The sequence below is a fragment of the Balaenoptera ricei genome, chromosome 14, assembly GCF_028023285.1.
Source record: "Balaenoptera ricei isolate mBalRic1 chromosome 14, mBalRic1.hap2, whole genome shotgun sequence".
In the NCBI taxonomy this organism is placed as follows: Eukaryota; Metazoa; Chordata; class Mammalia; order Artiodactyla; family Balaenopteridae; genus Balaenoptera; species Balaenoptera ricei.
Genome location: NC_082652.1, coordinates 5,562,680 through 5,576,035, shown reverse-complemented (window position 1 = coordinate 5,576,035; position 13,356 = coordinate 5,562,680). Strand labels below are relative to the sequence as shown.

The following is a 13,356-nucleotide window of genomic DNA, read 5'->3' as shown; positions in this document are numbered from 1 at the left end:
GTTAAGAGCGTCACAGTGGCACAGCGAGCAGGCTGTAACTCCAGCTCTGCCACCGGCAGGTTGTGAAGCTTTGGGCAAATGACTTACCCTGGTCCTGTCTCACCAAGGATGTGGGGGCGATCGCAGCCCCGCCCGCTCCTGGGGGCCTGACCTCAGATGTGTGAGTGCCCGTCACCAGCTGGAGAGGCGCATGTGAGCGCTCAGTGCAGGTAGGGGTTTTTATTGGCAAAAATGTTCCTCCCAGCTAAAGCGCGGACTCTCTGTCCCTCTTAGAATCCTGGGGTCCAGGCATACTGTTTATTTTGCTGTGTGGAGTTTGTACATGGCCACCTTGCCGAACCCGGTTCTAATGGTTCTTCTGGCGGGTCTCACCGGCTTTCTTCGTAGCCCTTCCTATCGTCCGCTGCTTGGTTCCCTCCTGCCAGCTCCAGGCTCCTTGCTAGACGGGGGCGCCAGGAGAGCGTGGAAGTCCGCGCATGGAAGCTAGTGTCTGTTCTTTACCAGGACTCTTTTTTTTTTTTTTGTGGCCACACTGCGGCATACGGGATCTTAATTCCTGATCAGGGATCGAATCTGTGCCCCCTGCAGTGGAAGCACACAGAGTCCTTAATCACTGGACCTCCAGGGAATTCCCACCAGGACTCTTATCTTTACCATCAAGAGTGATGTGTTTGCCATAGATTTCTGCAAGACACCATTTGTCAGTGAGGAAGTTTCCAGCTTATTAAAGCTTTTTGGGAGGAAAGCATGTTGCATTTTCTTGAAAGCTTTTAAGATAATCAAAAGATTTTTCCCTTTAATCTCTTAGTGTAGTAAATTACTCTGGTCTAATCTCTTTTTCGGTTTGTGTGTTCTCTGTCTCTTTCTGTCCTCTGTAATGGTTTATAGAAAAGGAATGTCCTAGTGTGTGAGGATTTGGTGGCACTTGCCTGCAATTCTGTACCTCCCTGGTGTCTGTGTTAAGAGGTGACCTTTGGGGACTTCCCTGGTGGCGCAGTGGTTAGGAATCTGCCTGCCAGTGCAGGGAACATGGGTTCGAGCCCTGGTTCGGGAAGATCCCACATGCCGTGGAGCACCTAAGCCCGTGCACCACAACTACTGAGCCTGCGCTCTAGAGCCCGTGAGCCACAGCTACTGAGCCCACGTGCCACAACTACTGAAGCCCGAGCACCTAGAGCCCGTGCTCTGCAACAAGAGAAGCCACCACAATGAGAAGCCCGCCCGCCGCAACTAGAGAGCAATGCGCGCAGCAATGAAGACCCAGCGCAGCCAATAAAAAAAGAAAAAAAAGGGGAGATAGACTTTTGACTGCTTTTTCTCCTGTGGTTATTGTCTCTTCAGGTGTTCTGCTGCTTCTTGAATCATTTTTGATAAATTTATATCTTCTTGGGGAATCATCCACTTCATCTGGCTTTTATGAATTTATTAACAAAATTGAACATAGTGCTTTGTCATTTATTATTCCCTCTTTCTGTAGTAAAGTGTGGTTTCCGATTTTGTATGGTTGTATGCCTCAGTTTATCCATCTGGAATATGGGAATAATAATTCTATGTCAGAGCATTAAGTGAGTGAATATTAGTAAAGTGCCTAGGACAGTGCCTGATATGTAATAAGTACTATGTAAGTGTTAGCTAGAAATATCTGTCTTCTTGGTCAGATTTGTCAAGAGGCTTATTTTATTGATCTTTTTGGAAAAAAGATTTTGGTTTTATTGATCAAGTCCATCATTAATTTTTCCTTATGGCTTTAATTCCTTCCTTTCCCCCCTCCCTCCCTCCCTCCCTTCTTGCCTTCCTTCTTTTCGTTTTCCTGGCTACCTAAACCATGGATATAGTTCACTGAAAACAATTAGAAACTGGAAACAAAAACATTTATAATTGCTTTGCTACTCCCCTCCCCCCCCCCCCCCCCCACATAGATTATAGGTTCCAAGGAGAAAGAACTCTGTTTGGTTGCCTGGTACAGTAGATGGAATAAACAAATGCTTCCTCCCCCTCTCCGCCCGCAGCTCTTCTCTGTTAATTCAGCTTCTGGTCTTGAAAGTCCGACGGCATTGAAAATAGAATCAGTCCTTGAATCTTTAGCCCCGAGAGTCTCAAATTTTATTGTGCGTTAGAATCGCCAGAAGCGCTTGTGAAAACACAGATTGCTGGGCCACCTCCAGACCGTCCAGTTCAGTAGGTCTGGGGCCCCGAGTGATGCTGTTGTCGCCAGGACCCCTCCGAGGGGCCCTGGCCTCCCCTTGTCTTAGGCGTGTGCTTTGCTGACTCCTGGGAGCTCTGAGAAGCGGTGCCTGGCCCACTCCGGGCCAGTTAATTAGCTACCTAATGAGTTTAATTAGTCGTCACGCCACAGATGGCTGTAACCTGCAGCCAGGGTGGAGACCCTGCCCATCCGGTCCTCACACGGAGGCTCCGGCATCACTGCTGGTGCCCTTGGAGCAGCCCAGGCACTGACCTTGAGCCGCTGCATTGGACCGAGGGATTAGGAGTGCCATCTGGGCGATGCCTTCCAGGTGCTGTTCTTGTGGATGGAAATGGCTCCTCCATGGTGTGCACTTGGCAGGCTGGGAGGGGAGCGGGAGGGGAGCCCATCCGAGAGGGCCTGTACCTGTCGCCCTCGGTGTCACACGCAGGTTGTATCAGTGCATCATGAGGTGGCGTGCGGCAGTTCACAGCAGTTCCAGAAACAAGTTCCGCATGTGCACGGGGGCTGCGCCTTCTCTCAGGGAGAGGGGTGTGCTTGGCGGGACGGTGATTCCATGTGTGGAGACAGACAGCTGGGCGTGGAGAGCCTGCTTTTTCTCACGGGGCTTGTTTACGAGTGTACACATTTGTGAGTTCATGCATTTGCTTGGCAAGACGTATCATTCGGGGGATTCAGGTACCTCTTGGATTGAAGATGAAAGGAGGGCCTAAATATGGCACCACTTTGCATACAGAGCTGCCTTCTGGGAAGGTGAGTCTCCACTTACATATGCCAGAGGCGCTGTGTTGGGAGGCTCTTGCTGTAAAAAGGGGGATCTCTGTGGTCGTGCAAATACTCACCCTGTGTTTTCCCATTTGATAGGCTCAGTGTATGTCTGTAAGTCCATCCGGTGTTTCTTTGTACCGATGCTTTCTTTGAAGTGATGGTCCTGGCTCGGGTGCATGTCCCGTTTGCTTGGCTGTCTTTCTTGGCCCCTGGGTGACGGGGACGCAGGGACGTGGCTAGAGCGCTGGACACGCTGCTTTTTCTTTCCCTGGAGATGCAGCCGTCCCGTTGGCTGCTGGAGGATTTTGCCTTTTGGATGAACAATGACGACTCTTTCCTTCCACTCTAGGGCGTTCTGGACCGGTTTTCTCAGATTCAGCCAAAGCTCATCTTCTCCGTGGAGGCCGTCGTCTACAATGGCAAAGAGCACGACCACATAGACAAGCTGCAGCAGGTCGTTAAAGGTGCGTGGGGGGCGGGGGACAGGGGGCGGGGGGCAGGGGTGAGAGCCCCCCGGGGGTCCCAGGAGCCCTGCAACAACGGAGCAGTCTCAGTCCTAGGTTGTGTTACGTTTCAGCAAAAAAGAAAAAGATTAGCGACTAGGGATGTTGTGTCCTGTAAGCTTGTGTTTTCTCCTCCCCGCTGCTTTCAGGACTCGCAGACCTGAAAAAAGTGGTGGTGATTCCTTACGTTTCCTCCAGAGAGAAGATAGACATTTCCAAGATTCCAAATAGGTAAGCCAGCCACATGCTGGTCACTGGTTGCATGTGAAACCCACTCAGAGTCCCACCGGGCTGCAGGTTCTCTGGATCTTTGCACCTGGAGTTGGAGTGTTTTAGAGGTGCAAGATGTCTTAGTTAAAAATCGTCCTCCTGTAGGTGGGGACCCGAGGACCCCAGGGGGAATCCCTTGGGGCCACGTGGTAACTTAGTGGCAGAACAGAGACTGTCCCAGGCATCCTAACTCTTCCTGTCTCGTGTCCCTTGGAAGTGGTGGGCTTGGATGGGGCCAGGCTGGCTCCCTGGATTGGCCACAGCAGTGCTGGACGGTGACTAATGTGTATCCACAGGTGCATGTGTGTGTGGATGTGCATATGTGCACACACATATGTACACCTCTGTGTACGTGGTTCATATGTATGTATCTTTGTATGCATGTATATATACACACATGCATCCACACAAAGGTGTACACATACATAATATGGTTTTTTTTTTTTTTTCATTTTAAAACCTATTTTTTGTTGCCGTTGCTGTTGGCATCTTCCTCTGCTTTTCTGACATTTATAAGCCAATAGACCACAGGCCTTGACATGGAATAGAATGGTGAGCACCTTAATTCTGCACAGAAGTTAAGAAAATGGATTATGATTTGGTCCAAGTTGAGATTCTTCCCAAAGTTCTTGTTATACACCTTTTCATCTCTCTTTAAGCCATCATAGAGGAGAGAGTTCTGAGATCAGGTGTGTTTACCTGTGCAGGTAAACCTGTCCATTTAGCCTCGCGTCTGGGCTGCAGGCAGGAGTCTCTGAGTGGCCTCAGGCCCCATGAGAAGCGGCGGCAGAGCCGCGGGTGGGGATCCTGTGTGTGCCGTGGTGGGGGAGGCCTTGCTATTCAGGCAGCTGGGGTGGATGCGTGGCTCAGTGGTTCTCTGCAGGCGCCCTCTGGGGGGCACTGAGAGGGCTAAAGCTCACGTGCTGTCCCCCAAGTTTCCAGTCGAGCTGGGGGGACAAGACACACCTGCAGGAAGGGGGAGCTGTGACCACTCGGCCCAGTAGACACAGCCATGCTCACTGAGTTGGGGGACAGGAAGTGCCCAGGAGGTGAGAGAAGGGCGTGGTTGCTTCTCTGTGGGGCCTGGGGGAGGTGACACCTGAGGGACCTTGAGAGGTGAGCAGGGTCTGGGGACAGCGGCAGTACCAGGGTTCCAGAGGCTGAAGGGAGCTGCAGCAAAGTGACTGTTCCCTTAAGGCCATGGTCTCGAGCCACACTGCTCGGGTCAGATCTCAGCTGTGTGGCCCTGGGCCAGTGATCAGTCTCTCTGTCCCTTGTTTTCCGCATCTGGAAAACGGGGATAACAGTACCTTCCTCGCAGGCTTAGCAGTGTGCATGAAGTTAGCTCTCAGTAATGTCGTCTGTCATCGTGGGCAGGTGACAGCTGCAGGCCAGAGGGGGCTGTGTCCTCTGGAGCATCCGGGTCAGGATGTGCAGGTCCTTACAGGCAGGCCGGGGGGCTTGGACTGTCCCCTAGACTGTGGGAACCCTGCCAACCTTGATAAATTACACCCCCGCCGTGAATATAGCTCCCCTGGTTTTATTGATGGGGCCGTATGCACAAAGGCCAGGAGGAAAACAGGGCGGTTTGCTGGCCCCGTGGTGGCCCAGCTTTTATTTTTCTGAATGTGTTTATTGGTGATTGATAGAAAGTGAGAGCATCCAGAAGTAACATTAATCACTTCGTTTAACTTTGGGCAGTGCGGAGAGCTCCACAGCCCCCGTCCCCCCAGGAAGCAGGCCCCCAGCGCTCTCCAGCCTTTGATTGCTGGGTGCCGCAGATAAACCGAAAGCGTGTCTGCGCCTCTGTGGGGGGCCTGCCCTTTGGGCTTTTCCTTTTTAGAAGAAGCAACAAAAGTAATCGCTATTTACTGTGATTTATAGACCGATGGAAAGAAAACGTTTTTCTCTGTGTGGAGCATCCGATTCGATTGGGCCCTTTGTGTAAATGGGATTTGGATGGGAGGTGGAGGCGGAATGGGGCTTTCATTGGCTGGAAGGTTCCACAGTGAATAATCTTCCTGACACTCTGGAGAGGAAGGGTCTGCTTGTTTACCGCTCAGAATTATTTGGGGTGCCCGTTTCAAATGGCCGCACCTCCCCCAAGAGACATCCTCATCTTTTTTTCTTTGTTTAAAGATTTATTTTTATGTATTTATTTATTTTTGCTGCGCCGGGTCTTAGATGCAGCGTGTGGGATCTTCGTTGAGGCATTTGGGATCTTTCAGTTGCGGCATGCATGCGGGATCTAGTTCCCTGACCAGGGATCGAACGCAGGCCCCCTGCGTTGGGAGTGCGGGGTCTTACCCACTGGACCACCAGGGAGGTCCCACATCCTCATCTTTAAGGGAGCCTTTCCATGTGAGACAGCACACTTCTTCACTTGCGTGTGCATTCATTTGTATTTCAGAGTAATTCTCCTTGGCAGTTTGCTGCAGGCCGAGTTTAACTGACTTCTCCCCCTTCCTTGAAAGAAAGTTCCATTTGACAAAACGGTAGTTTCGATTTTTTCCCTTTCTTCTCCCTTCTAAACCAGTGGAGGAACAGGGCCGGGGTTTTGGAATCGATGTTTCCGCCGATCTCAGAATAGAGAAACCACGTCTCTCCCAGGGTGGCTTCGTGGCTTCCGCTACCCTGTTTCTGCTCAGAAAACAGCCCCTTCAGTGGTTCTTGGTGACATGCAGTGGTGCTTTATGGCAGCTTTGGGGGCAGGGTAGGGGCAGGCTGTTTAGGCTGGAGCCGATAGCTGGGCTTAATTTTATTTGTTCCTGGACAGATATTTGCATCTGGCCATTGTAAACCTCAGGATACAGGAAAATAGTGAGAACAATTACCCCGCAGGTTTTCTGTCACAGAAAGTCTCGAGTTGGGACCTTGCACCACTTTCTGGCTGTGCCCTTCAGGTGTCAGAAGAGCTTACAAGCCGGCACCTCCTCCCCTCCCTTCTCCTGGGGGGAAGGGGAAGAATTCAGACTCCCTGGACTCCAGCTTGCCTTTGGGGAACTTGGGGAAACCAGGTGTCTGCTAATCAGACAGTTCGTAGCAAACAGGAGGTGCGCCTGGGCTCCGAGGACTTGAGCGTCACTTCAGACCCCCTCCGCGGAGTCTGCATACAAACAGCCAATGTGTTAATTGCAAGGGGTCCTTCTCCAAGCGCTTAGATTCTCTGGAGAGACAGCCCTTGGCCCCATCAGCGGTGCTAATAAAGCAACCAGAAATTTTCGGGACTTCCCTGGTGGTCCAGTGGGTAAGACTCCGAGCTCCCAACGCAGGGGGCCCGGGTTTGATTCCTGGTCGGGGAACTAGATCCCGCATGCCTGCCACAACTCAGACCCAGAGCACCCAAAATAAATAAATAAATGTTAAAAAAAGAAAGAAAAAGCAACCGGAAATTTTCACTCAGTTACTTTGTATTCAATTAGCATGAATCCATGAGCCCCGACTTCTCCCTTCTCTCTTGGGAAGCTTCCAGACAAGGCAGGTCCCTGGAATCTAGGTCGTCACCCAGGTAGACGTAGAGGGGGGCGAACGGGAGGACTCGACAGATTTCCGCACCCCCGCCCCACCAGGCGTTCTAGAACCTTTACCGTTTGTCTCCTGCGCCTTTTTGCCCACAGCGTGTTCCTGGAGGACTTCCTGGCCACCGGGCAAGGTGCGCAAGCCCCCCAGCTGGAGTTCGAGCAGCTGCCCTTCAGCCATCCGCTCTTCATCATGTTTTCGTCGGGCACGACCGGAGCGCCCAAGTGCATGGTGCACTCGGCCGGGGTAGGTCTGCACCCCGTCCCTGCCTGGGGGCTTCCTGCTGGCTAGGGCGGCACCCCGTCCCCGCTCTCCAGGTGGGGTGCTGCGCCGCGATCCGGCCTCGAGCCGGGCGGTGGGGGGGCTGCTGGCCCAGCTGCCGTGGCCCCGTCGCCACAGGGTGCCGGGACTCCACAGCGCCGCCAGGGCAAGGCCAGCGCCGGGCGAGCCGGTGACAGTCGTGCCGCACGCCATGACCCCTCAGGGTATTGTGAGTTCAACAGAGGGGCCCTGCCGCATTTTATTTTATTTATTTATTTTTTAATTAATTTTTCTTGGAGTAGAGTTGCTTTACAATGTTGTGTTAGTTTCTGCTGTACAGCGAAGTGAATCAGCTATATGTACACATATATCCCCTCTCTTTTGGATTTCCTTCCCATTTAGGTCACCACAGAGCACTGAGTAGAGTTCCCTGTGCTATACAGCAGGTTCTCATCAGTTATCTATTTTATACATAGTATCAATAGTGTGTGTGTGTCAGTCCCAATCTCCCAATTCCTCCCACCCCCCGCCCCCCCTCCCCCTTGGTGTCCATACATTTGTTCTCTATGTCTGTCTCTCTATTTCTGCTTTGCGATCAAGATCATCTATACTATTTTTCTAGATTCCACATATATGCGTTAATATACGATATTTGTTTTTCTCTTTGTGCCTTACTTCACTCTGTATGACAGTCTCTAGGTCCATCCACGTCTCTACTAATGACCCAGTTCATTTCTTTTTATGGCCTAGTGATATTCTGTTGTATATATGTACCACATCTTCTTTATCCATTCGTCTATCGATGGGCATTTAGGTTGCTTCCATGACCTGGCTATTGTAAATAGTGCTGCAGTGAACATTGGCGTGCATGTGTCTTTTTGAATTATGGTTTTCTCAGGGTATATGCCCAGGAGTGGGATGGCTGGGTCATATGGTAGTTCTATTTTTAGTTTTTTAAGGAACGTCCATACTGTTCTCCATAGTGGCTTTGTCAATTTACATTCCCACCAACAGTGCAGGAGGGTTCCCTTTTCTCCACGCCCTCTCCAGCATTTATTGTTTGTAGATTTTGTGGTGATCGCCATTATGACCATGTGAAGTGATACCTCGTTGTAGTTTTGATTTGCATTTCTCTAATTAGTGATGGTGAACATCTTTTCATGTGTTTTTTGGCCATCTGCCGGCATTTTAAACAGAAGGAAACAGGTTAGGTGAGAATAGAAAATATCAGCGCATCAAGGGTCATAGGAGGTGTTGGTGTGGTTTCTCAAAACTGTCATGTAAGCGCGGGTATGGACGGTGCACATGCCGGGCGGCGTCGCGAAACTTCTGTCTGACCGTGGGCTGGGGTCAAAAAGTTTGAAAGCCGCCGGGTTATGTTATAAAGTGCGGTTAACCGAGGGAGGACTTACCGTGCTGTGTCAGTCAGCTCGGGCTGCCGTAGCAAAATAGCACGGGCTGGGGGGTCTTAAGCAACGAAGATTGACTTCTTTGTGGCTCTGGAGGCTGGGTGTCCAAGACTGGGGTGTGGGCAGGGTTGGTTCCCTCGGAGCCTCTGTCATCGGCTCGCGGGGGCCGCCTTCTCGCTGTGTCCTCACATGCTCTTTCCTCTCTGCACGCGCATTCCCGGCGTCTCTTTGGGGTCTAATCTTCCTCTCTTCGTAAGGACACCCATCGCGGTGGACGAGTGCCCACCCTGAGGCCTCGTTTCAGCCTCCTCCCCTCGAGGAGGCCCGAGGCTTATCTGAGTGGAGAAACCTCACATTGTCAAACAGCCTTCTAGCTATCGCTTGGCCAGGGGGCGGTATTTGAACGTGAAATATAAAATTTCTCTTATTCCAGCTCATTTAGCTTTTACAGCTGTTCTCTGCTAGAGCATCTAGAAGCTGTTTGAACCCCTGCCGTAGAATCACTCTAACGCCTTATACAGCTCTTTACCCAGTGTTTTCATCAGAACGTGGAAAGGAGTTGACACAACTTTGTCATTACCTGGCTTTGGATCCAAGGGAGATCCGATGGCAGGTTGGGAATTATAACCGCCAGGTACACACGAGCCTGTTCACAAGCAGTGGGTGACTTCTCCGGAACCACGGAGTGGGAGGGAGGGGACACCGGGGGCCAGAGGCTTGATCTCTGGGAGCAACGCTGGCCGGGCCGAGCCGAGCGGCCTCTCTAGGAGCGAGTTCTCGTTGCGCACCATCCGGTTTTATCACACTGAGTCGAGCGTGTTCAGGGCCTGAGGTGTGCCTGCTGGCCTCGTGCTTTGCCTGCAGGGGGAGCCCTGGTGTGCCTGGTCGGAGGCTCGATATCCGGCCGCATAGTGTTTTTAGAAACCTTGCAGGCCCGAGGGCGTTGGGGGTGTGTGTGTGGGAAAACAGCACATTTTAGGAAAAACTGAAATGCCCAACTGTACTTTTATTTTTAGTGCTCCTTGCCTAGTGAATGTCCCCTTTTTAGGAGTGGAACATAAAAATGTATTAGATAAAATGTAGTTTGCTCATAAAATCGTCGTGCTCAGTATATTTAGAATATGGAAAAGTCAGGAAAAATTATATTAATTCTGGCTTCGCTGGGCTCTTGCATCTTCAGAGAAGTAACTGAGCATCTTGCCTGTTTTCAAGAGTTATCTTGAGAGGAAACGTGAAAACAGCACGGTGGGACTGCTGACAGCGCCCCTGGGGCCGGCAGCAGGGGCAGGGTTGGGTTGGGAGGTTGTGATCCTCGTTTGCTGGTTTGTGTTTTCTAGGCCCACAAAAGAGCCCAGAAAACAGCTTCCCTCTTCCTTCTTTTAAATTACTCTTCTTGCTTGAGATCCAGAAGCCACGCTGCTTCTACTTCCTGACGCTCAGGGAAAGCATTCAGACTTGCCATAAATATTTAGAAATTAAGGGACGCGCTATTGACGCGACTCATTAAGGTTCATACGGAGAGAAGCAAAGGAGAGTTTTGTGCCATCGAGAGAGTGAGGGTACTGAGCCGGTGCGTGCGTGGCGGGTTATGAATAGGCCGGGCTGACAGAGGCAGACCGTACAGGCGAAGGTGCAGTAAAGGCCAATCTAAGTGAAAAGGGAAATGGGAGGGGGATTTGCCGCGGTTCCTGTAATCCAGGAGCTCCCTGTCCTTTCTGTGGATTTGCCACGTGAACACTTGGCGTTCATCGAAAGGGTTTCTGACATGTTTGTTGTCCCCACGTGGTCGCCCGCCGACTCTGAGCGAGAGCGGTGTGCGTTGAGGGACTTTCCGCGGAAGTCCGTGACTGTCCTGGGTGGGCGCGGGCGTGCTGTCTCTGACCCCACAGTGCACGCACGGTGAAGCCACCGGGCTCTTGGCTCCCGTGTGCAGACCCAGGGGGGCCTCGGGGAACCCTCAGAACGGGCTCTCCCTCCCAGCGGCCTTTCTACCGCTGTCTCTCCCACCCCCATGTGGTCCGTCCCCAGGGCAGGCGTCCCCGCTGCGGGCCTGGTGATGGGGTGCCATCCAGGAAAGACTCGGATATAGGAGCGCTGGCTCTTGAGTTAGAGAATTTGTTGGGTAGGATTGTTTCTGTTGAGCTTTGAAAGGGATCATCTCCTCCTACTGGCTTGTTTTTTATTTCTCTTGGGTACAATGAGGGTCATCAAGGCTGGTTTTAATACGTGGGTCCCGGTAGTTCCTAAACAACCAGGGCCACCGTTGCCGTCAGCCGGCGGCTCCCGTCTGTGGCCACACTGAGTGCAGCGGTCTGGCCTTTTCAGGGGCTTCGGAGGGGCCACGTCCCTGATGTAGCCTTAGGATCTTGTGCGAGATGCATTGAAAGGATGGGAAAGCCGAGAGATGACACAGCTGGTTCAGGGTCCCCTTGCTGTGCTCTCTGCATTGTGCTTGGGGTCGGGAAGCTTCCAGTCCTCCCTGTGAGCCACAGACGACACAGAGTCATTTGGAACTCTGGGCTCTGGGCAGCGGAATACTCTACAGCTGTACGAAAAACCGTGAGGGACGCTCCCTGTATTGATAAATGGAAAAAGCAAACTGCAGGACAGTGCGTCCAAATAAAAAACCAGCATAAATACATACATGCAGATCGGCAAGAAGCATACGTGGAAGTATACACCGGAAACGTATACGGTTACTGGTTGCAGAAGGGGGCGGGGGGCTTGTCATGGTGTATGCTTTCGAGTTTCGGTCCAGGCGAATATACTGCCCAGTAAACATTAAAATAAAAAGTAATAGATCACATGTCGGGGTTGGGAGAGAGGGGTCTGACTGGGCGTTTGAGCTGAAAGCCGGGTCTCGAGCCACCGCTCGGCCAAGGAGTCCCTGAGCTCGGATCCGAGGCTCTCGGAGCTGCAGTCCCAGCAGCGGCTGTGCACCCCGGGGACATTCTTGCTCAGGCATCCACCTTCCCCGCCCACCACGAGGCAGCAAGGCTGGCCTGTAGTGCCCTGGTCCGGAGGTGCAGGTGTCCCTGCACCCAGCCTTTTGCCCTCATCTTTGTGACTCTCCGCTCCGTGATCGTCACTCCTCTCTGCCTGAGGTTGGTGGGTCCCCTGTGCCCCTGATCACCTGGCGCCCAGAGCCTGCAGGCCGGCAGGGTCGGATGAGGCTTTCCTCTCGTGTCCCCGGCGAGTCTCGGGTCAGGTGGCAGAGGGACGGGAGCACTGCTCGTCACGGCGAGGACGCTCAGAGCTCTGCCTCTTCCCTGGCCTCTCCTGCCCCAGGGCCGAGCGTCCGGGCTGCGCGCGCGCCTCTGCGCCCTCGGAGGAAGCAGCCCGGTTCACATGGCATTCCCCCGCTTCTCCCCAGGGAACCCTCATCCAGCACCTGAAGGAACACATTCTTCACGGCAACATGACCAGCAGTGACATCATCCTGTATTACACCACGGTGAGTGCGGGTGCTGTGCTGAGATGGGTGCCCTCCCCCTCCTCCGTGCCCCTCCCAGGACGGGCTTTGGTTCATTCAGGTAGGGAGGCCTTCATCTTTACTCTTCTTTTTGCCTCTCCACCTTTGCACATGTCAGTAGCCAGAAGTGCAGCTCGAGCCGCAGGCAGTGTGCACCAGACCCCGGGCAGTGTGCGCCAGACCCCGGGCCGCGTGCGCCAGACCCCGGGCAGCGTGCGCCAGACCCCGGGCCGTGTGCGCCAGACCCCGGGCCGTGTGCGCCAGACCCCGGGCAGCGTGAGCCAGACCCCGGGCTGCGTGCACGAGCAGCCCCTTCTGCGGGACCCTTCGCTCTTGCTCTCTTTACCTCCCTCCCAGCGGCTGCCCACTTGAGTCTCGGCACGGAGGTCGAGCGCCAGCTTGGCCCGTCCCCCTGTGTTGACCTCGGTTGCCGCAGGGAGCCCTGGAGCCCTGGAGCCCTGGGGAAATCTAGAGGAACCAAGGAGACTGTTAATTCAGTCTCTTGAGCCTGTAGAGGCGGGGATGAGTGTCACCTGACGGAAATCTGCGGCTCAACCAGGGGGACAGGAACTTATCAGAGATGCCACGAGGACGGTCAGTTCTTGGTCATGTGCAATAGTAAAGGGGCTCTGACCAGTTGAGGCGGAAAAGGAATTTACTGGAAGGCCGTGGGGCGGCGTGCTGAGAGGCAGAATAATGGCCCCAAAGGTGCCATGTCCTCACTCCCGGAGCCTGTGCGTGTCACCTGATGCGGCAAAGGGGCTCTGCAGATGTGATTCGGCTGCGGCGGCTCCGGAGCCCGGGAGAGTGTCCTGCGTTATCCGGGGCCCAGGGTGATCACCAGGGTCCTTACACGAGGGAGGCAGGAGCGGTGGAGCCAGAGGGGGAGGACGACAGAGCAGAGGCCGGAGCGCGGTGGGACCATGAGCCAAGGAACGCGGGGGCCCC

At 53.3% G+C, this 13,356-nt stretch overlaps 1 protein-coding gene across 2 annotated transcripts in view; it reads left to right on the top strand.

Annotated features, from left to right (window-relative positions):
- AACS (acetoacetyl-CoA synthetase) overlaps positions 1–13,356 on the top strand; it is a 52,403-nt gene that overhangs the window by 17,491 nt on the left and 21,556 nt on the right. For both annotated transcript variants that reach the window (XM_059893642.1, XM_059893641.1), the window contains exons 6-9: positions 3,324–3,438; positions 3,627–3,708; positions 7,365–7,512; positions 12,310–12,390. In XM_059893642.1, coding sequence (XP_059749625.1) covers positions 3,324–3,438; positions 3,627–3,708; positions 7,365–7,512; positions 12,310–12,390 — 426 coding nt within the window. The remainder of the gene's footprint in view (positions 1–3,323; positions 3,439–3,626; positions 3,709–7,364; positions 7,513–12,309; positions 12,391–13,356) is intronic.